Source organism: Scomber scombrus, chromosome 15, assembly GCF_963691925.1.
Source record: "Scomber scombrus chromosome 15, fScoSco1.1, whole genome shotgun sequence".
NCBI classification, from domain to species: domain Eukaryota; kingdom Metazoa; phylum Chordata; class Actinopteri; order Scombriformes; family Scombridae; genus Scomber; species Scomber scombrus.
In genome coordinates, this window is record NC_084984.1 from 4,094,469 (window position 1) to 4,120,144 (window position 25,676).

Here is a 25,676-nt window from a genome sequence, read left to right on the forward strand (position 1 = left end):
GTACTGTTTACTGAAGCTGTTGTTCGGTCACTGCGATCTGTTGTCAGTGCCTTGAAGCTTCTGAGTCACTGCTTTTTCCCCCCACATGACATATACAGCAGTTTTTAAATCTTAGGTTGAAGTGTGATCATATACACAGACATGCAAGAAACATCTAAGCACTTTTACAGAACTGAGTACTTCCTGGTACGTTGCATAAGCTTTTAGTGAGGACTAGCAAACACACTCCTATCACCTGAGCTTCCATCAACAAGGTAAGACACAATGAAAAGGTATATGATCTTAAAATGCTTGAATCTGAATAATAAATATGGTAGCGATTTATGATTTATAAAGAAGCTCCAGATGAATTTGACTTCCTCTGTAATGCATACTAAAGCTGTGCGTTAGGAAGTGTCTGACTTATCTGAATATGGTTAGTAGTGTTGGTTTAAAAAAAAAAGAGGAAAAAAAGAGTGTGAACATTTCCTGTTTCTTTTGTTAAGCAGTGCCGCAGTCAGCATGTCAGTACTCGAAGGATGATCTCCTCCCAAGAGACTGAAATGAACTTTTATCAGTTTTTATTCTGACATCGATCCCTTTTGCTTCTCCAGCAGCACGGTAAGAGTAGAGGCCACTTTTAAAATATTTTATTCTGGTTTCTGCTTTTGGATCTACTGTTTTAAATTTGCAATTGTGTTTTGGATGAAACTAACTTTTTTGAAAAGTGCCTTATAAAAAAAAAAATGCTATGCTCTACAATGGTCATTTTTACCAAGGGAAATGAATTGATCTACATTGTTTACCTCCTACTTTAAATCACAATTGTAGCCTTAACTTCAAGTTACAGATCACCTGCTTTTGAATCACTTACTGCAGTTTAATGTACTCAGATAGAAGAACATGTTCAGTGTGGGTTCTGCTGGTGTTGACTGTTTAAAAAAAAAGTTTCAAATTTGCTCAGAAACAGAGTACTTCTAGTTCTTGTAAAAATGTAGCAATGGGTGTGGTGAAAGACGCATGACTGTTTCATCATAAGATGACAGCAGAGGCCACATGACACCGATCTGTTAGCCGTGTGTCTTTTCATACATCTACAACTCTTTGAATGTTTCCTTAAGCTCTTGAACTGAACCAGTACACTTAAATCTTTTCTGTCATTTCAGATCTTTTATTCAACAATGATATCCCTCAACACGAAGAGGTATCTGCCACTGCTATGGGGAATATCTATTTTGTTCTTTATGGAGTCCAAAAGTGCTTCTATCCCAGAAACCAGCAGTATTAGCTCAACTGCTGAACCCAACAAGACAACCAAGCAGCTGAGCACTGCGCATGTACATCACAGTGCAACAGAGATGAGCCTGCAACCAGGATCTGACACGCAGTGCTGCAGAAGTTAGTGTTGCTGCAGAGACCACTGTGTCAGCCACAGTGGAAACTAAAGAGGCACTCAGTAACATCAGTGGCAGCTCAACAGTTGGCTCGGTTGTCATGAACACTGAGGCAGCAACTATAAACAACTCAGGTCTACAACTGCCTGGTGGTTCCACAGATGCTCCAGCTGTGACCACGGCTGCAAGTAGAGGACAGCGTTCCCACGATACGACAATCTCAGAAACAGCAGAACCTACAGATCTGCCACAGTCACAAACCACTTCTACTGGCATGAATGTTTCTCCGGCGGCTCCTTCAACAGCTCCTGTAACAGTATCTGAAATATCTTCAGTAACAGTGGCCGTGTCCTCGTCGATGTCTACATACATCAATGAGCTTGATGTTACGACAAAGTCATATTCCACCAACTCTTCTGATTATTTTACTCAGGCTGCCCAGAACTTCAGCAGCCCCTCAAATCTTAGTACAACTGCAACGACAACAAACACATCCTCTGAGGCGTCCGATGTGCTTAACCCCGACAGTACTTCTTCTCCTGCCAGAATAAGTGAGATATCCACTGTCAGCACTGAGCTCTCCTCTGTGTCACAGCCTGTTTCTGCCACAAGAAGCCTGATCTCCGCATCGAACGTTCCTGACACAGCAAGGCCGAGCTCCACCACTGAGTCTCCCACCCCCTCAATCTCAACAGATCCTGCTAACTCCACTGCTGTCTCCACCAGTCTTGCAGGAGTCTTGATCCCTCGAGTGCCGATTCCAACAACCAAATCAACTCCTGCAACTACAACAGCAGCTCATGAAGTCTCAAAGTGCCCACCCATCACTGAGGTCAAACCCTGCTCTAGCCGTAGAGTGGTGAATGTCTGCCTCATCACCATCGCCTCCCTGGCTCTGTTAGCCACCATCTTCATGGTTTCTACCATTGTCCTCTGCGTCAAGCTCTCAGCAAGGAAGTATAAGGTCAAGAGACCTCAGAATGAGACTGAGATGATGTGCATCTCGACCCTGCTGCCTGATAGGACTAACAACTACACAAGGCAACGCAACCCAGTCGCTAACGGAGTCCTGGTGTTCCCCAATGGCAGATATTACGATGAGGACGGAGGCGATGACGTCACTCTCAGCAGCTTCCTTCCAGATAATGACCGTTATATTTAGATGGAATTGTTATTATTATTATTATCATTATTATTATTATGACCACATACAAGTGTTCAGATTGATTGACCGATCTGTCAGATGCAAGTCATGTGAAAAACAGTTTCTGTTTCCATCAACACATGCTTCCCTTTTGATGTTGGTGGTTTGGCTTCAGTGCACACCCTATACCTGTGGTGGAAGAGACTTAAAACCACAAACACCCCAGAAACAAAACAGTTGCTGTTTTATAGATCATGAACATTGAGTGACGTCAGCATAGAGTTAAGACTTTTTACATTATTTTGAACTTGCCTTCTACTATAGACTTTCCATCGGTATGAGGAGGAGAGTGATCAAAGAGTTGTTTTATCCTCTGCTGAGCCCTGTTGGTATTTCACTTAGCAACAGGAGACAGGAAGGCTTGTTTTGTCAAGGGCTTACTGTTCTTCAGTGACACTATTCAGTTTATGAGAACTATTCTGGAAGCTGTGAGCCTCCATTGTATGAACGCAGTGTTTTGATTGATTGCTACCTTTCTGTGACTTAATTGTGTAAAGATGCAGTTTCTGTATAGCAGTTCTATATCTTTTAAATGATGGTCTTATTTAAAATTCTGGTAATGCTGTAAAAACTTATCACCTCTCTAGAATTAGCTTGAAAGGTTCCTAGAAAGAACTTTAATAGGCAAAATACAGACAGTGTCTAATTAAATCTGATGAACCTTTAGTCAGTGTGCAGTAGATCAGCTAAACATGAAAAAATGTGTAATTGATTTACAAGAAAGTGCGCAATCCAGCCCATATGGAGATCTAAATGGTCTTATTTTAACACCTGTCATGCATTGAAGTGGTGCTTCTAGTTTCACAGCATCTATTTTTCTGTGGGTTTAAATTCAGGGTTATAAGGAATTTACAGACATGTAAAGTAGAATGGATTACTGTTTTAAGGGAAAGAGAGATAAAACCTTGTGCTGGAAATGTTGCTGTACTAAAAAAACAGTTAAGTAGTATAATTGCAAACCTTTCTTCTATGTTAAAGGTGGACTTGTTGTTGTTGTTATGGTCCTTACGTGTGTTTAAATGACATACTGTGTACGGATAATAAAACCACTGTGTAGACTAAGCCAGTTCCCTTATTTATGAAAGGCTTTATAAAAAGGCTTTTCTTCTACCCCGGACTGGATTTCATATTCACTTCCCTTCCTGTGAAAAGAAAACAGAGCCCTGAATGCTTATTAGGGCCATGCAGCCATGCTTTTTTTTCTCCTTCTTCTTCTTCTTTTTTTTTTCATGTTGCGCTAGCATTTGCAACAGACAGCTTGACTATCCACAGAGCTGAGACAAATGTAAACCTGGAGGATGCAGGACCTCATCTCATGCTCCTGATGACCATATAAAGCTAGACTTGTCTTGACTGATCACTAACATGGTGGACTTGCCAAAAAATGCATTCACACATGTACACAGTCACACTCACTCCCTAATGTGGTCACACACACTGTGTGAGTTTAATTGCTTTCCTCTGGAGAAAATAACACTGCATTTTTATAACAGTCTTCAGCATGTGCCCGAACTCCATCCCCCCCAGTTTCTCCTGGCTGTTACGGGTGTTTTGTCCACACAGGAAACATTAACCTCTTCCTGCATTAGCTGACTGTTTTTTACCCGAGCAGCCCAGCAGAAAGTCATGAATGTCAGAGGACTAAGTGGTAACAAGGAGGGCCAGGTTGTCAGTGAGAGAGGCTCCTTCTGCAGAATGTTTTAGATGAGAACATAAAGATGCATAAATGGTCTTCAAAGTAAATTCTTATCTATCTACATCTCAGTACCTATTAAATATTCTGTCATCCTGATCATACACGTTCAGTTTGCCACACAAGAGCATGGAGGAGAGGTCCCTGCCCCCACAGCACATTATAAACTCCTACCTAACAAGAACAATCTGTGTGGAGGCCAGAGAGCTCAGACACTCTTGGGGAAAGTCAGGGGGGAGGAGAGAAGTTGAGATGAAGAAGGAGGAAGGAGGGATTTGTCCTCATGGTTAACAACATCTTTTCGAAGTATCCAGACAAACCTCCAGCCTGAAATTTGAAACTAGTGGAGAAGTGGTGTGGTTCACAGAGTACTCGCCACAGTGCTCTCTCTCTATCACTCTCTCTCTCTCTCTCTCTCTCTCTCTCTCTCTCTCTTTCTCTCTCTCTCTCTCTCTCTCTCTCTCTCTCTCTCTCTCTCTCTCTCTCTCTCTCTCTCTCTCTCTCTCTCTCTCTCTCTCTCTCTCTCTCTCTCTCCCTCTCTCTCTCTCTGTGTTTCTCAGTTCACTTTTACAAGCTGTTGTCATTCATCTTCCATCAGAGGCAGCACCAACACAGAGGACTCTGCTACAGTGGATGGTGAGTTAACCAGAGTTTTGACATTTCATAAAGTTTTTTTGTTTGTTTTTTGCAAGATGAATTTTTTGCACACTCAAGCAGTATTAGCACACATGACGGGGTGATGTGAACGCATCATGATGCCTTCAGAGCAGCATCAAGTCTCAAACATAACTAAGTACCGTTAGGGACAATATTTGGGGTTTTAGAGGACTACACCACTGACTAAATATAGGTGAAAGTTCTGTTTTCAATTCAACAAATATTTTAAATTTCAAACTTTCTTTTAATCTGCTCAGTGAAGATTCTTTCCGTGTGTGCGTGAGCGTGCTTATGACTGCCTTATGTGTTCATGTGTCTGATTGCACCGGCATGTGTGGCAGTGTCTATTTGGTCTGGACTGAGTGGGTGATTAATTCTGAAAAAAAAAAAAGCCTCCACCCCTGTCTCCAGATGAGAGCAGAGTTTCATGCGGCCCAGCTTGCACACAGATGGAGCAGAATAAGGATAAAAATGTGTGTGAGCCAGTAGATAAACAGACTGAGCAGTGAGTTTGTTGTGATTCAAAAGCAGAACTAAAGCAAAGTATAACAGTGTTTAAAGGGTTAGTTCATCCATTGTGAAAAAAACAAACATATTTTCCCGCTTACCATTTGTGGTATGTAGCTATGCAGAACGTTTAGGCTTTATTAGGTTTCTTGTGCGGTATAACATGCATGTTGAGTAGTCTGGGTGACAGTCAGACCTCAGTCCAACACATGATTTTTTTGTATACCAACTGAACAAGACCGTCCACAAATATAACCATACACAGTAACTAGTGCAATAAGATTAACCTCAGGAGTCCTTCCCAGACTTTCAACCTTGTAATGCAGGAACATTACAGAACATTGGAGGTTTGATGTGTTTTAAATGAATGTTTTCACAAAATGTATCCAACAAAATTGTGTACAAGGCCAAGTTCATGGCTCTCTAGTCACCACCATTTACTCTGGTTCTGCATTTCAAGAAACCTCAAAGACTGTTCTGTGCACATGGATTTTCCCCTGCTGCACAATAGAAAAGATAATCATCTGTTTCCTTAGTTGTGACTATACTGTCCATCCATGTAGCCAGATATGACATATCTCCACGCTTGTTTACAAAAAAAATGATGTGTATATAGACACACATATATATAATAACAAACCCTTTTTATTTTGTGTTAGATCGCACAAATTTAGCATAGACATACAGTTCCACTCACACTTTTAGGAAATGGTAGCACAACTTGAGAAATGGGTTAAAATCTTTTTGATTAGGCAGAGGACAGAATATTTTTACATTCAAATGGACAGAAAAGTCTTTGAGAAATCTGGAAAACCCTTCAGAACAGCAGTAAGTATTGTTAAACGACCATCTTGGTTATTCAAAGGTCAGTGTTCATTTTTCACAATATCAGATTCTTAGATCTGTGACTCATGTTGAAATGCTAATGCACAAACTGGGTATATTTCTGTTACTGACGTCTTCTCTTATTTGCAGATTCAGAGGGGAAATGAAGCTCCCAATGGCCCTTCGTCTGATAGGTCTGTCTGCAGTGTTCTGCATCAGCTGCTCTTTGGCCACACCTCTACCTATTTACAGTTCACTGGAGGGAAGTACTGATGAGGAAGAGTTCAATAACTTCACTTCCTCTGTTCCTACCAGCGACCTTTCATCTGACTACCAAACCACACCTGTTGGTCCCACGCATGTGGATGCCGACTTTCTCAGTCAGGTTGTGAACTTTTTAGAGGAGAACATGCTCCTCATCCTTGTTGCAAGCGCTTTCTTCCTTATTATCGTCCTCATCATCTGTGGTGCCATTTTCATGAGCCGCAGGCGCAAAGTCAATGCTTACTACCCTTCCTCTTTCCCTTCCAAAATGTATGTGGACCACAGGGACAAAACCGGAGGTGCTAAAATCTTTAATGAGGTGCCAGAAAAGGCCGTTCCTGAACAGGAAAGTGAACCAGTGGACTCTCACAAACAGCTCCAGGCAGACATCATGAGGGCAGCCAAGAGCCTCCGCACTCCAAATAAATGTGTCGATGCTGCAGAGGGAGGTGACTCCAGTCAGAAAGTAACAGACCACAGTCCTGAAGACAGCTCTAAAACAGATGGTAGCATCCTGGGCAAGGAGCTACCAAGTCTCCCTGAGGAAAATGAGCTGTCTCATCAGCTTTCTGACAGTGAAGCAGCTGCAGCAGCAGGCACCCCTGAGCTGAATTCTCCAGAGCAGCCTTGTCCAGAGGAAGATGATCCACAGGAGCCCTTAATCGGCAGGAGTCCTCGGCCCCCTTCTCTGCATATTCATAATGACTCTGCAACGCTGCAGCTGATCGCCGGAGAGAAAACTGCATTCTAACTATTCTGAACACCAGGACCTGACTATATTTTCTAACTATTTGAAGCCACAACCAGCAGTTTGTCCTTTAAACCATCTCAAAGATTTCTACAGATTTCGAGAGAGAAAAACAAAAAAGTTGCTATATCAGTTGAGTATTTTTCATTCAGTGCCGGGATGATACATGCAGCAAATTGATGGTCTGCTTTGACTGGATATATCATTCATAAATATGTCTAATGAAATAACATTTTTAACATCTGGTTGAAAAAAACAAATTCTTTTATTGGGTGATTTTTGAGTTGAGTATCTCTGAAATGTTGCTTATTGCATGTTTGTCCAATTCCCTGAACATTCTTGCAGATATAAGATCTACTTCTGTAAACTACAAAGAAAAAGATGATGTGATAAGTTTACTGAAATGGCTTACTAAAACACATAATAGAAATGAGCCATCAATCTCAAAATGAGTCTCTCCTCTGCTGTTCCAGGTCAAAACGTCTGATATTTATTCAGACTGTTCAAAATAATAAACACTTGAGACATATATGATTCAAGATAGTTTTATTGCAGACTTTCAAGGAAGCATTTCTAAAATATTATAACTTACACTCAAAACCAAAACCAATGGACTCTTTCATTGATTTAAGCCACTTTTGCATCATTGCATATCAAAACGTCAGTGCTTCAAGGTGCAGACAGGGTACTTAGGTGCTTACATTGTGCGTTTACGTGACAGGCTAAAGATACAGTATAGAGGGTAGAAGACCACTGACTAATACAGAAGCCTGATGTAACACTGCTGCAGAGGGTTGATGACTGACTCATCAACATATTAGGTGTGCCACATTAATACGGCAGGAACGTTATGGGGTGATGGTGAACCACTGTTACTTCACTTCTTTACGGCAGGAAGCAGACAGAAACATCCAGCAACAGAGCACGAGTGCTCTGCTTAAACCGCAGCCCTGGCTGCCTCCTGCTGGTCGTCCTGTTGCTTGCCGCGATAGTCAGCCAGAGCAGCCTTGATGGCATCCTCTGCAAGCACTGAGAAAAAGCAGTCAGAGGTTAAATACACATACATGTGTGGAGTCATTTCAAAAAAATGTTAAAAATGTAACTGAATAAACTTACTGGAGCAGTGAAGCTTAACTGGTGGAAGACTGAGCTCTTTAGCAATGTCAGTGTTCTTTATCATCAGAGCTTCGTCCACCTGAAAAGAAAAGCACATAGCTTTGCAGTCAGTGATAAGACACAAGCAGAGGAGAATAAAGCAGAATAAATATGAAAAGCAATAAATAAGAACGTAACGGGTTCACTCACAGATTTACCCTTCACCCACTCAGTGGCCAGAGAACTGGAGGCGATGGCAGAGCCGCATCCAAAGGTTTTGAACCTGGCATCCACAATCTTCCCCTCGTCATCCACCTCAATCTGTGAAAGGTTTTTCAAAGTTTTTAGATTTTTTTCACTAGAGGAGAAAATAACTATTTCATCATTTTTACAAGATGATGATAATATTAGTATTTTTAACAACTACAACAAGCGACAAGTTCATTTTCATTAAGTAGATTTGAATATTTTCAGGTAAATTGCATGCTGTGTTTTCCCTTAAAAAATAGCAGAGGAAATTCTCATATGAGGGGTGTGTGTGGTACTTCTGAGGACTCTTAATATGAATTATTAAAATGCCTGTATACAAAGGCTTTTAATCAATCCATGAGAAGTAACAAACATACCTGAAGCTTCATCACATCTCCACAGGCTGGAGCACCAACCAAGCCGGTCCCAACATTCTTGGAGCTTTTGTCCAGCGTGCCCACATTTCTTGGGTTCTCATAGTGGTCCACCACCTTCAGACAGTAGAGAAGGGAACCATTGTGTTAGGGGGGGGGGAAAAATGCATTGTTCAATATGTTCTATAATACTGAAATGAGAAGTGAATGAGAAGGAGAATGTCCAGTCATCTTGTGCATCACTCTTATACAACGGAGAGTTTTCACCATTACGTAACAGACATTTTAGTAAACAGATTAGGACCGGATTTCATTGTCGACTATAGCCAAGCCTGCATCCTGCCATCTTCCCCTAGTTTCTGCTGAGTCACAGTGACTATAAACAAAATGAACATGGCTGTGCTTGAATCAAGAAAAACAAATTACATGATTTAAAATACTAGTTTGTTTTTGGTTTATTCTCCAAATTGAATAACAACATATTAATGATCTGCCAGCTATTTAACCAATTTTATGGTATTTAATAAGATACTGAAGACTGTTGTATATCAAATAATATGACATTTTAACTGTTTGTTTGGGATTTTTCTATGCCAGATGGGATGTCAGCTCTAAAGCCACGCGCACCAATAATACTCACAGGATTTTACAGCCAAAAAGCCTTTCAATAAAAATGTATGTTCATCAGTTTGAAGTCATTGAAACACCCAGGGTCACACATCACCTCTGTTACCATTCATAAAGACACTTAACGCATCTTTGTTTGCCTCCATGTCGCATCACACAATGAAACTCAGTCTAAAAACACGTGGAAATGGCTTCAGTGTCAGGTAATTTAAATATTTATGCATCATTAATAAGAACATAGCACTCTTCCAAACATGTATTTTAAAGCGCAATTATAGATTTCTAGCAACACTGTGCCTCTTCACAACCCTTAAAGCTTATTAATCGGATGCGATTCGTGTATTAAAGCTGTCGCAGTGGCCAGCTGGGACACAGATTAGTGACGTTATTTTGGTCTTTGTTAATTAATTAACAAATAATGTTAGTTAGTTATTTAACAAACTGGGGTTTCATAAGTTAGTTATTTATCTTACTGTCACTCTCTCGTTATTTATGTCATATTCAACCCACATGAAAGCAATGAAGGCACTAATTTAAACCTGCTTTCTATCCATTTAAACTAATTACTTCCACTTGTCTGACCACTGTTTCCTTCTCATGATGCTCTGAGGTTGAAACCTAACTACAGGTACTCCAAACTGCATGGTGACATTTGTAAACATTACACAAACAACAGCTGGTACCCTGCAGCCCTTTAACATGACTCCTCTTTAGTGAGTTAAAAACAGAGACTACATATTTTACCTTCTTGTGGTAGCAGCACTGGGTGATGAACTCCGGAGCAGAAAGCCTCCTGGTTATGAAAGCAAGAGGAGTGAGACACTTGTTTGCCACTGTACCCGCCATGTTGAGAGATACTGTGGGAATGACGCAGTTTGAAAGAGGAGAGCAGACTCAAAGCAGACCGGCGGAGACCGGGTCTGAGGGAGGGGCTAAAAAGAAGCACATCTGCGCATGCGCGGAAAATTACTTAACCCAGTGGAGGGTAAACATCTTTTTTTATATACTATATAGTAAGGCAAGGCAAGGCAAGGCAAGGCAGTTTTATTTATATAGCGCATTTCATACACAGTGGCAACTCAATGTGCTTTATATAAAACAAACATTTAACAGAAAAAATTGAAAAAAAAACATGGAATTTCAGAAATAAAAATAAAACCCAATCATAGTAAACACATACAGTGGACCTAAACCATTCAGTGATTTGTAGACCAGTAGCAGAACTTTAAAATCTATTCTATAGCTGACTGGGAGCCAGTGTAAAGACTTATATAGGCTATATAATCCATAATAAACATTTAAACTGTTATTATTCCTGATTATAAACAGTGGTATGAACCAAGTGTACTGTAGTTTACTCGAGTCTTATATTATTCATATATATATATATATCCATTTTATACTACATATACTACTACTTCAGAGACAAACAACTTTTTACTGTTTCTATTCTCTGAAATATAGGACATTGTTACCATAGATAGATAACATCCAAAAGCCTTTTTTACAGCCAAAAGCCTTTTTTTACAGCCAAAAGCCTTTCAATAAAAATGTATGTTCATCAGTTTGAAGTCATAGAAACACCCAGGGTCACACATCACCTCTGTTACCATTCATAAAGACACTATGTTTGCCTCCATGTTGTCAAACCGCTTATCCTAGATAGATACTACTTAGATTATATCTTTTAAAAGTCCATTCTCAGTTATTTAGTCATCATTGTCTCACTTTAGAAAATGTGATTTAAACAGCAGCATGGTTTTTACTAAAGTGGGACAATCACATACCTTGACACCTATTTTTTTTTCTGTCGAAGAGGCAGAGCTACTTAAAGCAGGTCAGAAATGTGTTCATATGTTCCTACTCACTTTAATTTATCATCCACCCTGCAGTTCTCTGATTTTATTTGTTTTTATTGCACTTACATGTGTCCCTTTTTGCTCTTTTAACTTTAATTGTTTTTATGTGTATTGTAAGGCGACTTTGAGTGCCCTGAAAGGCGCCTTAAAAAAAAAAAAAAAAAGTATTATTATTTCAGCACATTATATGTGCAATACCAACACTTAATCAGTGGGCTTAGTCTTGCAATAGGCCTACTTGATTTTTAGTTATTTTAATCCATTTGCATTAACTGTACTAATATGAATACAACACTATACTATTTGAGACAGCAAAAACTTAGGGTTAGCTAAAAACCCTAATTACTGAAATGACTAAAGAAAGGCATGCACTATGGTGTTAGGTATCATTGACTAGAGAAGTTTTTATCGTATGAATTAAGGTGATTTAGACCTTTCAGCGCTGGCTTTCATCCTCCCAGTGAGACTCCCAGGTTTTAGTGTGAACTGTCCCACATTAGGAAAGGCACATAATCTGGGACTATAAAATAGGTGCTGGCTTACTGAATACCAAACTTGAGACCTATTAATAACAGATGAATAAATCAGAAGGCACTGATTTCAAGAATGTATCTGCAATCTCCACAGATTGTCCGGTAAGAACAGGAATGATGTTGAAGGGTTAATGAATCCAGTCAACACACTCTCATTGAGATGCCCCTCATTTATTGATGAATAAACTCTTCTTGGTATTGTCTGTGTGTGGTTAACTCTCATGGACGCACAAGACGGAGCAAATCAACAAAAAGGACAAGCAAAAGTGCAGAAAAACACAGCTGCAGGTTATATAGAGTTCAAGCTGCTGGGATGAACAAATCCAATCCAAAACTCCCTCTTCATCGGCTCACGCGAGATACTTCTTCCAGTGCTACGTAGAGGTCTCTGATTAGTCCAGTGCATCCTGCCATTAACTGTTCACGTGCGCTCCATGCACGATCACGTGAACACTATGCAAGAAATTGGCGATGAAGTGTTAAACTTCCGAACAGGGACAGTTTGGCACAAAGAACACTTTTATATTTATTAATAATGAATAATAATAGCACATTTAATTTGTACCACACGTTTCATTACTAGTGAAAATCAACAGTATTACTAACATAGAACACAACACTTGAAAAAAATAGTGATAACAGTTAACAAGAAAAAGCCTTACTGAATAGTAAGGTGTTTAGGCCTGTTTTAAAAGAGAATAGGGTCTGTGCTGCCTTCAGATGGTTAGCAGGGCTGTTCTACACATGTCAGGAGGTGCAAGCTGCTGGCAGGTCTGAGGGTGCGGTAAGATCACTTCCTGTACTGTAGGAAGGGAGTTGCATGTCTGTGTGATAGATTTGCATATGAGTAGCAGTTTGCATATTGGTAAAAGTCATTTATTCAAAACTATACTTAAGTAAATGTAGAAAGGCATTACAGGGTACATTGTTTTAAGTATGCAAAAGTAAGAATACATATGCAAAATGCTCCCTTTCAAAGCGATGTATGAAATATTATTGATGCATTAACATGTAAGCTACCCTTTAATGTTGCAGTTGGTTGAGGTTAAGCTAATTCATATTTTTAAAACTGATGTTACTGTACTGTATGTTTGTATGTAAAATTTGGCAATTCATTTTACAGGTCTGTAACTTAATAATATAATAATAATAATAATAGTAATATATAATAATAATTCTCTGATGTTGTTTCTTTTCGATCTAACTTCCAATTCATTCAATCCCTCTAAATGTTAAGCTACTGTAACTTTAAGAGTCTTTTTAGCAACAGGTTGTATCTTCTTTACTGAAGGAGAGGATATGAATATTTCTTCCACCATTGCTAATAAGTCTTACACAACAACAAGTCATATATAAGGATAAGGAAAGAGAATATTTACTTAAATCAAACAGACTTGTTGGTTATTGACTGTGTTATGATTCTTTGGCTGAAAATAATAATAATAATAATTATTTACTCAGCAATTCTCTGTCAAAACATATTACACAATATTCTCATCATTTGATTTTTAGGGAACTTAAAATTCACACTGTCATCAACATTGTCAGTGGAATTATGAATATGAGTGAAATAAGACTGTTTTGGTGTGTATTTTATATGTCACCAGCATAAGTAGAAATTCTGCATTGGAGTTTTTTTTACTGTTAACCGTATACACAAAAATTATAATTACTTTTACATATTCCTTCATGTGGATGACAGGAAGTCTTGCCATACTGGTTCTCAGAAAAATGACACTAACAGTTATCTTTTCACAGTTTTAACAGTTACTACTGCAAGTAATTCAGATAGATAGATAGATAGATAGATAGATAGATAGATAGATAGATAGATAGATAGATAGATAGATAGATAGATAGATAGATAGATAGATAGATAGATAGATAGATAGATAGATAGATAGATAGATAGATAGATAGATAGATAGATAGATAGATAGATGTAAACGTTATTGATCCCCTTGGGGAAATTTAGGGTCCAGCAGCTTAATACACAAAGACATCAAAGAACAATATACTAAAACATTAAATACTAAATAGAAAATACTAAATACTAAATACTAAATAAGAAGAAAAACTAAATACTAAATACTAAAAACTAAACTACTAAAATAAGAACAACAAGGTCTGAGGATGAGGCTGTGTGATAAAGTGCAGAAATAAAATAAAATAGATATCCAAAACTTAGATTTAATCTTCTATACATTTCAGTGTTTCTCTGTATTCAGATGTGAATGATAAACAATGTACTTCCATAGCATGCATCCAGGTTAATGGTATCAACATATTAACACATTTCTGACCTGCTTTAAGTAGCTCTGCCTCTTCGACAGAATTTGTCTTGTGGTTTACTTTGGCTCACCTAAAAAATAGGTGTCATTTCCCTGCAAGTGTGTGTGCACAGCATAGGAAATACATGTTCTAAAATTAAAATAAACCTAAAAATATAGTGCAATATACAATTTAAAGTGAATTTAGTCCAGGCTGTGGCTGTGAGGGTCCTTTTATTGCCAGATTGTACAGTTGTACGGCCCTGGGGACAAATTATGTTTGTTTTTGAGATTTTATATTTTTACTACAGAAATGGTCTGAAGAAAACTACTGAATGAACAAACACTGACTTCTTGGTAAAATGGTCTTAAACCACAAATGTGACCTGGTGGTTTTTCCACTTTGTGTCAAGGGGATATCCGACGTGAGATTGCAACACACAGTTTATAGGCTGGTATAAGACTATCCATATAAAGTATATTCAAAACTGTATTTTATCTGTTATTTTAACTTCTTTGACCACGTGAGATCTCATAAACTACTGAAAACCTCGCCCCAAAAACACAGAATTTCGTCAATTTGTTCCATTACAAAAAAAAAATTCATATGGATTTCGTCACTTGTGTCAGTGACCCTGCCCAGGAAACAGAAGTGAGAACTTGCATTTAGTAGCAAGTGACTAGGTCATATGGCACTTTTTTGTGATTCCTGCTTAACGCATTGAGACATAAGGTGAGTACTTAAGTAAATTTGCTTTATATACTAAAACTCAAATTTTCAAACTGGTATAATCATCTATGAATGTATATGTTTATTAGCCTAAAACATGAATTGTGTCTCATATTTTTAGGAAAAGTATCCAGAATGAGTGTGGATTATGTTGAATATGAGGATTACACCCCCGACAATGAAACTGAGAAAAACATCACCAGAGCTGGAGTACATTCCAGCAGTTCTCAGACTCCTTTGACCGTCTTTCTGGTGACAGTCAATATCATTATATGTGTTATTGGCCTTGGAGGAAATGCATTAGTGATCTGGATCTGCGGATGGAAAATGAAAAGAACGGTCGTCAACACCTGGTACATCAGTCTGGCCATTTCGGACCTGATGTTCTGTGCCATTCTGCCCCTGGAAATATACTACATGATTACCTCACATTGGCCTTTCGGACTGGTGTTTTGCAAGCTTACGTCCTCTGCCCTGTCTCTGAACATGTACAGCAGTGTGTTTTTATTGGTCTTAATCAGCACTGACCGCTGTATAATGGTTTCATTTCCTGTTTGGTCACATAACCACCGAACAGTGAGGAAAGCATTCGGATTTGTCATCCTCATGTGGGTCCTTTCTGGCCTCCTGACATTGCCCTCACTCATCGTCAGACAAACCAAAGTCCACGGCTCCGTCACTCTGTGCTACACGGATTACATGAGCCCTTCGAGACACAGGGAAGTTGCGCTGAGTCGATTTATCTGTGGGTTCCTGTTTCCCATCCTGATGATTGTATTCTGCAGCTTGGTGCTTTGTATGAAGTTGAAAAGTTTAACCATGAAATCAACAAAGCCGTACAAAGTCATGGCGGCGCTCATCGTGTCGTTTTTCTGCTGCTGGGTCCCCTACCACACCTTTATTCTGTCTGAGTTAGATTTGGAGAACATCACAGTGGAAGCAGTTCACACTGGGCTGAAAGTGGGGGCAACTCTGGCCGCAGCAAACAGTTTCATGTCCCCACTTCTGTACGTGTTCATTGGTAATGACTTTAAGCACACTCTAAAGCGGTCTTTCTCATCAAGGATAGAGGAGGCAATGGCAGAAGATCTTCGTACAGTTGGTTTCAATCACTCACGGTCAAAGACGATGGAAATTGCCTAATTAAAGTTAAAAAATGTTTTTATAAATGACAGGGAGAACTTCACTGTACAAAAAATGATTATAGAGTTAAATGATTTTGACAAAATCGTATGTTAATGCAAGTTTGACCTTTGATATGTATGGTAGGATGTTTATGGATGTGTTTAATCTTCTTCAGAAGAAAAATTATACATACATGTTGTATTTTTAGATTGTTTTTATATGTATGAATTCGTTGTTTGTGTGTTATTATCAGGCGGGGAGTCCCGGTCCTCTGAAACGAGGCCAACGCGGAAGTAACTTAAAACTGCATTCTATCAAAAGGCCACCAGGGGGCGACCGTTTTGGTGTCAAAAGGACTTCCGTCTCTATACAAGTCAATGGAGAATTCACCAACTTCTCACTTGATTTCTAACCTCAGTAAACGTTTTCAAAATGTGTTTATGGTCTCAATCGCTAGTTTAAAGCCTTCTTCAATGCAGTATGATGTTCATTTGGGAAATTTTGGCCTCCCTGATTTTATATGTGACGATAAAGCAGGGTATGCATTAGGGCGTGGCTACGTCATGATTGACAGGTTGATTGGTTCACAGGTTCAGGAGGGCGCCTCATGCTCCTCCTGATGCCCATATAAGTAGAATCCGTGTTTTTTTTTACCCGGCATGCACCTGACATTTTCAAGATGGCGCTGCTCAGATCCGAAACTATTCGCTTCCAAGCAGCAGTCCACAAACCAATGGGTGACGTCACGGATGTTACGTCCATTTTATATACAGTCTATGGTTATTATGTTTGCAAATCTGAATTTGCCCCCTGTGGCACAAATAAAGTTGTTTGAAATTGATTGAGTTAATCATTTACAATACATTACAATTCGATTTTATTTACTGAGAACTAAAACACAATGAACACAATTGAAGTGAAAGATTTATGCTGCCATAAAAAAATAAAACAATATTTGTCCTCTAATGTTCTTGAAAAATATTGTTATCAGAAATTGAATTAATGAATTTATGGGAAGTCAACAAAATGTAAGAAGTAATTTCACTGTTGTAACTTCCTTCTGAAAAGTTCTGTACATTTTGTGGTTCTGCTAGTAAGTAATACTTTTGTAAATGTGTTTTTTTGTGTTTCAGTAAGTTAAAAAAATATTTAAGCTACTCTTATCAATATTTCTGTATTTGTAACATGCAAGAAATCTTCATACTGGCTTCGAATGTGCTTTTAATGTAAGGCATAAGTCATATTAGGTTCAGATCAACTTTTTAATTATATTATATTATATTATATTATATTATATTATACTGTACTCAGATAAACATTTTTGCACAGAAGGAGGACTGTGGATTTTGACCCCCATAATTTACATTAAGAAGGGGTATTTACTATTTCATTGTTCACTTGGTAACTTTACTTCTGTTTTAAGATAGACTTGAAAAATTGTGAACTCATCCTTTAACATAAAAAAAGTCAGAAATCATCCTAGGAGTTGGTGGAAGAAAGAAAGTAAAGTTTTGGAATTATTAAACACCAAATAAGGAAGTAAGTGTCTGCAGGAAGTACATATAGTTAGATAGATAGATAGATAGATAGATAGATAGATAGATAGATAGATAGATAGATAGATAGATAGATAGATAGATAGATAGATAGATAGATAGATAGATAGATAGATAGATAGACAGTCACTTTATTAACCCCAACTCCCAATCCCAGCTCAACATAAGCATAAACAGGCAATAGTGAGAAGTGTAAGACTAAAACTAAAGTCCATAGTTAAAAGAGTTGATTATAAAGTGCAGCATAAAAAACATATATAATGTCTAAAAAATAAATAAGGACACTAAAATTCTTTTTTCATCTTTTTTTTCCTTTTTTCCCCCCAGAACTTTATTGAAAAAATGTTCTACATTCACAATGTTGACATTTTGTTAATATCGAACAAAGTCTGGCATCTCACATTAAAAAAAAAAAAAAAACATACAGATTTATAAATCAAATAAATTAACATAAATAGGTACAGAATACATATCAAGTTTAAAAGATATTAACATCTGAAGAAATAAAGCTACATGATTGATGTAGCTTCTTAATGCGGTAACCTGATTGGCTGAACGGAGGGCAGCACACGCCTATCAACACCAGTAGTCCCGCCCCCTTATTCCCCTCTGGATGTACTTCCGGTTAGCAGCACTGCTGCGGAAGTGTGATGCAATCAGCTGTAAGCATATCTACACAACTTCCCACTACAAGTTAGGCTTTTCGGTTGGGACATTATTTACACCCTAAAAAGATACTTCGGTTTACCGTATGTCGCTTTGTACTCTCTTTTTATCCGTGTCGGTTTTTGCTCACTCTTCCTCGGTTGCTAACAGTAGCAACGCCATAACGACACTCTTCCTAAATGGATTTGATGTGATTTCGCCACCTGTACCTTGTTGGTTTTTTTGAGTGGATCTGTGTTTTTTTTTTTTTTTTTAATGGCCACCGCTGCCCCAACTCCGGCCTCTGGCTCAACAGCGGCCACTGAAAACACAAGTCCCGGATCCAGTAGCTCGACTGCGGCCGACAGCGGCAACCAGGACAGCACCTTTGAGTGTAACATATGTCTGGACACCGCTAAGGACGCAGTGATCAGCCTGTGTGGACACCTCTTCTGGTAAGAGCTACTGTCTTGTGTCCATCGTCACCACTAAGCAATCCTTTTAGGTGAACTGGGTAAACACCAGTCTGTTGGCATTCATCCCACTGGTCTAAAAACAACAACACCAACCATCGTTGCATGTACTGATAACAGCCAGTGTTGGGGAGTAATTTACATGTAATGGTGTTTAATTTAATTATGAAATACGTGTAACTGTAATCTGTTATCTGTTACAGTTACTGAGCAAAAATGTGTAATTACGTCATAGTTACTGATGAAAAGAGGGTTACATCTGAAATCACACCTTTAAGATTTTGCTCAGGAGGAAGGTTTTTTCCTCATTTTTTAATATTTAACATTTCACTTTTTAAATATATTTTGTAAATAAATCATGATCTGGGCTAATTTGGAGTACACATGGGCTTAAATGGTTAAATTAATTGACGTTTTTCATAACATATCTTTATTTTATATTCTAACATCTACATGAACTAATGAATACATTTTCAAATGAGAGATTAATGTTGCTTTATAAGAAATTATTTCCCTTATACATCATGTCAGTATCCATGAAAAACACCTGGACTTAGATTTTGGTGCTTAATGGGAACATTTACCCTAACAGTTGAAAACATTCATTAGAAAATTAGAAAAGTAATCAAATGTAATAAGTTACATTATTTTGATTAAGTAATTGAAATAGTAACATTACTTATTGCATTTTAAATAGAGTAACTAGTAATCTGTAACCCATTACATTTTTACCTTCACAGCCCTTCTGATATCTGGCCAGTTGTGATTATAACTCTTAACAGTAATGCTGTAAAGTTATCCTGTCATTTGTATCACATGGGTCAAAATATATTGGTCATGTCACGCAATTATTCATGTGATGCAAATGTGCATACAAGGATGTCTCCACAATGAAAATCAGTGTTTATTAATGGGTCAATGACGTATAACAGGCATATCTAATGCAGTAGTTCAAACATTCAGAATGTTGTGTACCTGAAAATTCATATTACAATGTGAAAGTGATTTTAGTGGGTTTTTCAAGATTAATTGGCACTGGCCTTAAAAAAAGTCATGTGGTGCGACCATGATTCATCTTGAAATAAATTAATTTACTTAACACGCTTCACATCTTCTTTTACAAGTTTTTAGTAATATAAAGTGTTTGGAAACAAAGTATTTGCATTTTTTTTTTTTTTTTTTGTAAATGATGATCTTTTATTTATATAAGATATTTCAAGATGAATCATGGTCGCACCACATGACTTTTTTTAAGGCCAGTGCCAATTAATCTTGAAAAACCCACTAAAATCACTTAATTTCAAATGTATAATATGAATTTTCAGGTACACAACATTCTGAATGTTTGAACTACTGCATTAGATATGCTTGTTTTTATTATTCTAAAATTGAGTTGTTGAAAATCCTTATACGTCATTGACCCTAATATGAATTTCTCATGTTTCCCAACTTTCTATGATAATACTTGAATTATGGGATGAGTTAATGTTGCTGATTTAAAAGAAAAAGGAATAGCCTGTAAACCTGTAAATACACCACCCCCACCACCCTCTACGACCTCGGAAATAAATATGAAGTAGATTTAACACAATGTCAACAAAGACTGACAATGAATGTTGAATTTATGGCAGAATTGTTCTTGCATTAGATTTGCACAGGTGTACTTAATGACGTTGCCAGTGGGTGTAGGACACGTATAAATCAACATGTTTTGATGTTGTCTTTCCAGCCTTTACAACGTCCACAAACTAATAACTCTGAGCCAACCTCTGTTTATTCAGGACAGGTTGGATGTTTGGTCTGATTTCAGTGATTTCTGAAGACACTTGTCACAAGGATGCATTTGTTTTTTTTAAATTTTATTTTAAATATTTGTGTATTTGTTGCATAACCAGATGGACCTTGGATGTAATGTGTTGCTAATCAAACCTCTGTCCTTTCCAACACGCCACCTCTCATCTCACCTCCCTGTGATCAGTTGGCCTTGCTTGCATCAGGTAAGCTGACCTTTTCTTTGTTTTCTCCTATTTTTAAATACAAATAAATGACCACATGTGTTGTTAGTATGACAGTCAGGTCCTTAATATCTCTTTGTTTTTTTGCAGTGGTTGGAGACCAGACCCAACAGACAAGTGTGTCCGGTGTGTAAAGCTGGCATCAGCAGAGACAAAGTTATTCCCTTATATGGACGGGGAAGCACAGGTCAACAGGACCCCAGGTGGGAGCCTTTGTTTAGTATAACGGGTCAGACTGACTCTAAATTTCTTGTATTAGGTAATCACAATCCTCCTCATGATAATCCAGTGATCCAATGATGCAACATTTAACACCACTGGTGGAGTACCTAAAATTAGCATTGTTATAAAATGTTATGAATATACAAACTATGCAAATCAGTTCTACAAAACATGGTTGTTGTTTTTTTTTTTTTAGAGAAAGAACGCCCCCTCGACCACAAGGACAGAGGCCTGAGCCAGAAAACCGTGGTGTAAGTACTACTGTATGCACAACTATACTTGCATGGTAAAAATAAGAAAGCACATGATTTAATTATTTTTGCAATATAAATTAGTACCTTTATTTTATTTTTTTATTACTTTATTGCAGGTTTGTAAATTGCAGGTTATTAGTTTTGTCACTCGTTTCATTCAACTTGCCACATTTATACAGCTTTAACCAAAAGCAGCTGTATGTAGTCTCACAGTGCAGTGTCAGCTGTTGAGTAATATTATGCATTCATGATGAAACCATTACATCGGATGATGAAGGTGCTTTAGTGCAAACCAGTGCTTTATTCATTAACAGAAGGACACTTCCCTCTGGGATCTATTAGACGCTAAGCTTTGAGGTGTAGCCTCTCTTGAGAATGACCACAAATTGCACATGCTATTGCGTCACATCACGTTCATGTTAAACTGCACCTCAGATATTGTGAAGACATTGAGAGAATTCACACATTTTCACGTTTTTGATTAAATACATATTTTTCAGGGCTTTCAAGGATTTGGCTTTGGAGATGGGGGTTTTCAGATGTCATTCGGAATCGGTGCCTTTCCATTTGGTATTTTTGCAACAGCCTTTAACATCAATGATGGAAGACCTCCTCCAGGTATTTGTGCTTTACTTACTTCACCACAACCACTGTGTCTTTTATCAGCAACATATCAAATAACCGCTGTCAAACTATTTCCCCCCAAACAGCGGCCCCCGGGACACCGCAGCACATGGATGAACAGTTCCTGTCTCGACTCTTCCTATTCGTCGCTCTGGTGATTATGTTTTGGCTCCTGATTGCGTAGATGCACGAAGAGACAACATCTCAAGTAAACCCAAAAGATTTGACAGAGACATGATGGCACGTTGTCACAAATCAAACCTGCAATAATTTTGCCTCCATACGTTAGGTTCCATAATGAGCTTTGAACGAGTTGGTTATTCTAAAAATAAAGATATCCATGCGAATCTTACAATGGCAACTTTAAAGGTGAGCCAAGTTTGGTCACCTTTATGTTTGGACTCATGAACATGGTTATGTGATGTGCTTACGGAGCAGCACACATAAATTCTTCCTTATATTTCCTTCATCCAAACTTTATCATCAGGTAACGGCTTCAAACCTGATACAGGCTTACCCTCAAACATCTCCATGCGGGAAAGGTGATTCTCGGTGCTCTTTCATTTTACGTTGCATTTTTAATCAGTTTCTTTTGAGCATAGTATTGTTAGTACTACTGTACCGAAAGACAAATCATTGCTCATTTACTTTGATTTTCATGCACATGTCCACTCTGATCTACCTTCACCTTCAGCTTTATTTGGAAAGTTAACAGAGGCCCTACTATTATATGACTGTATATGTAAAATTATACTGTTATACTGACATTGGCCCAACAGTTTTGATACTTTGCCCATTAAATTCTCAACCTTACTTGTTGTACCCAAGCCCAACTTAACAGTTTTTTCATAGCAGACATTCGACTTTTCATTGGAGAAAAAAGCACAGGTGTTACTAATCAGATTAACGATGGCCGTGTTGTACTAAAGAGTCCCTGAACTCTGAAACTAAAGCAGCTAAATGCAATTCAGACATCGTTAATTGTATTTTTACAACTGTGCCTTTTTCTATTGTGACATGTAATTATTATTTTTATTATTATTGGAGTCTTACTGAGTTATACACTGAATACAAAGCATGTATGCTTTCCCCATGTTCTCTCTCTCTGTTCACTAATCCCACTAAGAATGTTTTATTGTTTATATCGACCTCTACTTGATCTTATTAATTCACACATCTCATTGGAAAAATTTACCAAAATTATACACATGCTTTGTTGAATCAAAACCATGTCAGACATTGTCTCTATTTTTTTTTTTTTCTTTAGATGATATTAAAAAGAAAACATGTTGACGCATGCAAACAGCTGAAAGATTAATTTATCTAACAGTGTTCTTCTCCAAATGGTTTTATTTTTGGTCAGTTTGCTGTATGGTACTGTAATTAAATGTAAAATAGTGTAAAATGTTACAGAATTAGATTTGTTGGTTGAGCATAAAACCACTTTTCTAAATGTGAATTCACTATTGACAGTAAAGTTTATGTAAATAAAGACGTTAATCATAGTCTGTCTGTTTTTCTTATCAGTCTATGCAAATTAAAACACCAAAACAATCAATTTGCCCATTAGTGAAATCTGTTAAAAAATGATGTTTTATTATTCTCTATTGTTAATGATTTCACATGAAAAAGGATGTACCTCCAACTCAATCAGTTTGCACTGTAAAAAAATTATTTGTTCATTTTGTGCAAGAGTTTTATCCGTAAATACAATAAAGTAATTTATTTTTTAAAGTCAGTTTGGCCTAGTCCCGCGTTTCTGAATCCGGCCGTTTCTCTGGCTGTGCAACATTGAACTCTGCTTCATACATAATCTGCTGGATTTTTATTTTTGTCTCACATCTTTTCTGCGGAGCGAGTCGTTTAAGAGCGGGGACGAAGCTCAGCAGAAACAGTTCGTCTTCGTCCCGAGGCCTGTTGGTAAATGAGGAGCCATTGTCTTTGACCAACCATTTAGTAGGGGATGGTGTACGTTGGGACGAAGACGGTGAAAGCGACTCTTGCATCAGACGCCGTTTCCGTCCAGTTTTGCTGACGGGGGGGATTTGTGGACCTGGCGGCATGTTTGCCAGAACACTGAGCTGGGTCATCTGTGAGTCCTGAGACACTGAAGGAAGCTGCGACACAAACGCTACCTGGGGCTTGAGGTCTGCTGGACTCGATGGAACCTTCGTTGTGGACTGCGGCGTCTTAACTGTCTCGGACGACGTGGTTTCTCCCTCCGCACAGCCGGATTCGTTGTCTGGGTTGTCGTGGTCATCGTCATTGTTGCCACAGATGTCTGCCACTCCGCCTCTGGACCCAGTGAAGGGTGCAATAAAGTTCATGAGTTGTCTGTATTTCCATCTGCTCTGTAAGACCTCTCCTTGTTTCTTACTTTTGATCTCAATTCGGACTTCTTTCAAATACCTGTCTCTCAGGTTCTTCCATTTTCTTTTGCACTCCTCAGCTGAAAAAGAAAAAATATCAGAGTTTAAAAAGCGAGACATCAAAATTCTGCAGTCTATTAACAATTCAAAGGACTGTTTTAATGAGTAAATAATAAACAGTGGAGCAGTCTGCAAAGTGGACATTTAGAAAAGGTGCATTTCATTGGCCCTCCTGAGAGCAATGGGACGAGAAGTGACAGCAAACTATAGCAGAGGCTACACATTAGCTGCTCCTCTCCTCTCTGTCAGTGGGGGCGGAGCTGAACCCTCCATGCACCAGAGACAGCGTTTCATTGTTTTTATGGTACCGAAATCCATTGTAGCCTACTGTTGCCCGTCATCACCACATACGTGGATTTGATTGGTCCGGGCATCCTGCCACTCATTCTTGCTCACTATATTGTTGCTGGTGAAGTTAAGTGTTCACGTCAGGCCACCGGGAAATGTCGATGCGGTGTGTTAACGAGCGAGACGACGGACATACGATGCAGCAGCAGTGACTCCGCTGCACTGAGCATGTTGCCTCATCTCCTCCGCCCGGCCTAGAGCGTGCGGGCCGCGGCTGCTACCGCGAGCACGGTGCGGCGGTATCAGCCGCTGCGTCCACACTAACGGGCTGAGCGGATAAAAAGATAAAAAAAGCGACAAATTGCCAGCTCTAGACATGTGAAACACCTCCATTATCTTATATTCAACTAGCGTTTAGTCGTCTCTGGCTGTTTAGTCACCCATTCCGACAACGGCTGAGCAAATATGTGTCAGTAAAGTTAAACAAAAACAATAAAAATACTCACAGGGGAGACCCAACACCAAACTGATGTTTCTCCAGGCATGTGCCCGACTTTCCGTGCAGCGGTAATTAGGCAGAGTGACATTGTATAGCTCTGGGTGATTAAATACAGTTAATATTAACTTCTCGTCCATTTTGCTCCAGTGTTGGATCTGTGCTGCGCTCACGCGGAAGCGGCAGAGTCTTCTCCCGCCTTTTCCGCCCAGAGTTATCGCGAGCTGCCTGCCGCGCGCTGTCATTATAGTCTTTGGTCGCAGGGGGACGCACGAGCCACTCTGCCTCTGTGGCCTCTATTAATGCTCTGCTCCATTGTGAGGATAATAAAGAAAATAAGCTTCCATAATCTGTTATTACATTTCAGGGTTTAAAGGTCTCACTTCAGCTTTTAAGGGCAGCAAATCACACTGTTGGAGGCTTTTCAATGGTTTCCAACATGGAGAGGAGGGGTCACAGTGGTGGGAAGTAACTTAGGACATTTGTGTAGGCAACAATTTTTAGGTACTTGTACTTTACGTGAGTATTTCCATTTGATGCA

General features: G+C 38.7%; 6 protein-coding genes across 6 annotated transcripts; 4 read left to right on the forward strand and 2 right to left on the reverse strand.

The window, feature by feature from the left end:
* The first annotated feature begins 510 nt into the window (after positions 1–510).
* On the forward strand, positions 511–3,489 carry selplg (selectin P ligand). The gene is made up of 3 exons (XM_062435157.1): positions 511–600; positions 1,146–1,377; positions 1,415–3,489. Exons 2-3 carry the CDS (start codon positions 1,161–1,163, stop codon positions 2,533–2,535), a joined length of 1,338 nt encoding a protein of 445 aa, XP_062291141.1. The 5' UTR covers positions 511–600; positions 1,146–1,160; the 3' UTR covers positions 2,536–3,489.
* A 2,933-nt stretch (positions 3,490–6,422) lies between these two features.
* On the forward strand, positions 6,423–7,357 carry tmem119b (transmembrane protein 119b). Its single transcript, XM_062435099.1, has one exon. It carries the CDS (start codon positions 6,435–6,437, stop codon positions 7,272–7,274), a length of 840 nt encoding a protein of 279 aa, XP_062291083.1. The 5' UTR covers positions 6,423–6,434; the 3' UTR covers positions 7,275–7,357.
* Positions 7,358–7,800: 443 nt separating this feature from the next.
* On the reverse strand, positions 7,801–10,481 carry LOC133995253 (iron-sulfur cluster assembly scaffold protein IscU-like). The gene is made up of 5 exons (XM_062434590.1): positions 10,361–10,481; positions 8,993–9,106; positions 8,577–8,687; positions 8,388–8,466; positions 7,801–8,300 (listed from the first exon to the last, which is right to left on the reverse strand). The coding sequence occupies exons 1-5, from the start codon at positions 10,460–10,462 to the stop codon at positions 8,209–8,211; spliced, it is 498 nt and encodes a 165-aa protein (XP_062290574.1). The 5' UTR covers positions 10,463–10,481; the 3' UTR covers positions 7,801–8,208.
* A 4,449-nt stretch (positions 10,482–14,930) lies between these two features.
* On the forward strand, positions 14,931–16,293 carry LOC133995489 (chemerin-like receptor 1). Its single transcript, XM_062434899.1, has 2 exons — positions 14,931–15,011; positions 15,130–16,293. The coding sequence occupies exon 2, from the start codon at positions 15,144–15,146 to the stop codon at positions 16,149–16,151; it is 1,008 nt and encodes a 335-aa protein (XP_062290883.1). The 5' UTR covers positions 14,931–15,011; positions 15,130–15,143; the 3' UTR covers positions 16,152–16,293.
* Positions 16,294–18,335: 2,042 nt separating this feature from the next.
* On the forward strand, positions 18,336–23,427 carry rnf185 (ring finger protein 185). Its single transcript, XM_062435031.1, has 6 exons — positions 18,336–18,789; positions 20,786–20,804; positions 20,913–21,025; positions 21,241–21,295; positions 21,799–21,916; positions 22,009–23,427. The coding sequence occupies exons 1-6, from the start codon at positions 18,611–18,613 to the stop codon at positions 22,104–22,106; spliced, it is 582 nt and encodes a 193-aa protein (XP_062291015.1). The 5' UTR covers positions 18,336–18,610; the 3' UTR covers positions 22,107–23,427.
* Positions 23,428–23,547: 120 nt separating this feature from the next.
* Positions 23,548–25,380, reverse strand: LOC133995686 (uncharacterized). The gene is made up of 2 exons (XM_062435158.1): positions 25,146–25,380; positions 23,548–24,371 (listed from the first exon to the last, which is right to left on the reverse strand). Exons 1-2 carry the CDS (start codon positions 25,378–25,380, stop codon positions 23,668–23,670), a joined length of 939 nt encoding a protein of 312 aa, XP_062291142.1. The 3' UTR covers positions 23,548–23,667.
* Between the last annotated feature and the right edge of the window lie 296 nt (positions 25,381–25,676).

Bases quoted from the DNA above. Each gene is read 5' to 3' on its own strand.
- selplg (XM_062435157.1), top strand. From the start codon at position 1,161: ATGATATCCCTCAACACGAAGAGGTATCTGCCACTGCTATGGGGAATA. The intron at 1,378-1,414 runs GTTAGTGTTGCT...TGTCAGCCACAG, and splicing joins TGACACGCAGTGCTGCAGAA to TGGAAACTAAAGAGGCACTC.
- tmem119b (XM_062435099.1), top strand. From the start codon at position 6,435: ATGGCCCTTCGTCTGATAGGTCTGTCTGCAGTGTTCTGCATCAGCTGC.
- LOC133995253 (XM_062434590.1), bottom strand. From the start codon at position 10,462: ATGGCGGGTACAGTGGCAAACAAGTGTCTCACTCCTCTTGCTTTCATA. The intron at 9,107-10,360 runs GTAAAATATGTA...TACTGTCTGAAG, and splicing joins AGTGCTGCTACCACAAGAAG to GTGGTGGACCACTATGAGAA. The intron at 8,688-8,992 runs GTATGTTTGTTA...AACCTTTCACAG, and splicing joins GAGATGTGATGAAGCTTCAG to ATTGAGGTGGATGACGAGGG.
- LOC133995489 (XM_062434899.1), top strand. From the start codon at position 15,144: ATGAGTGTGGATTATGTTGAATATGAGGATTACACCCCCGACAATGAA.
- rnf185 (XM_062435031.1), top strand. From the start codon at position 18,611: ATGGCCACCGCTGCCCCAACTCCGGCCTCTGGCTCAACAGCGGCCACT. The intron at 21,026-21,240 runs GTGGGAGCCTTT...TTTTTTTTTTAG, and splicing joins ACAGGTCAACAGGACCCCAG to AGAAAGAACGCCCCCTCGAC. The intron at 21,917-22,008 runs GTATTTGTGCTT...CCCCCCAAACAG, and splicing joins TGATGGAAGACCTCCTCCAG to CGGCCCCCGGGACACCGCAG.
- LOC133995686 (XM_062435158.1), bottom strand. From the start codon at position 25,380: ATGACAGCGCGCGGCAGGCAGCTCGCGATAACTCTGGGCGGAAAAGGC. The intron at 24,372-25,145 runs GTGAGTATTTTT...TTTCTTTTTCAG, and splicing joins TTTGGTGTTGGGTCTCCCCT to CTGAGGAGTGCAAAAGAAAA.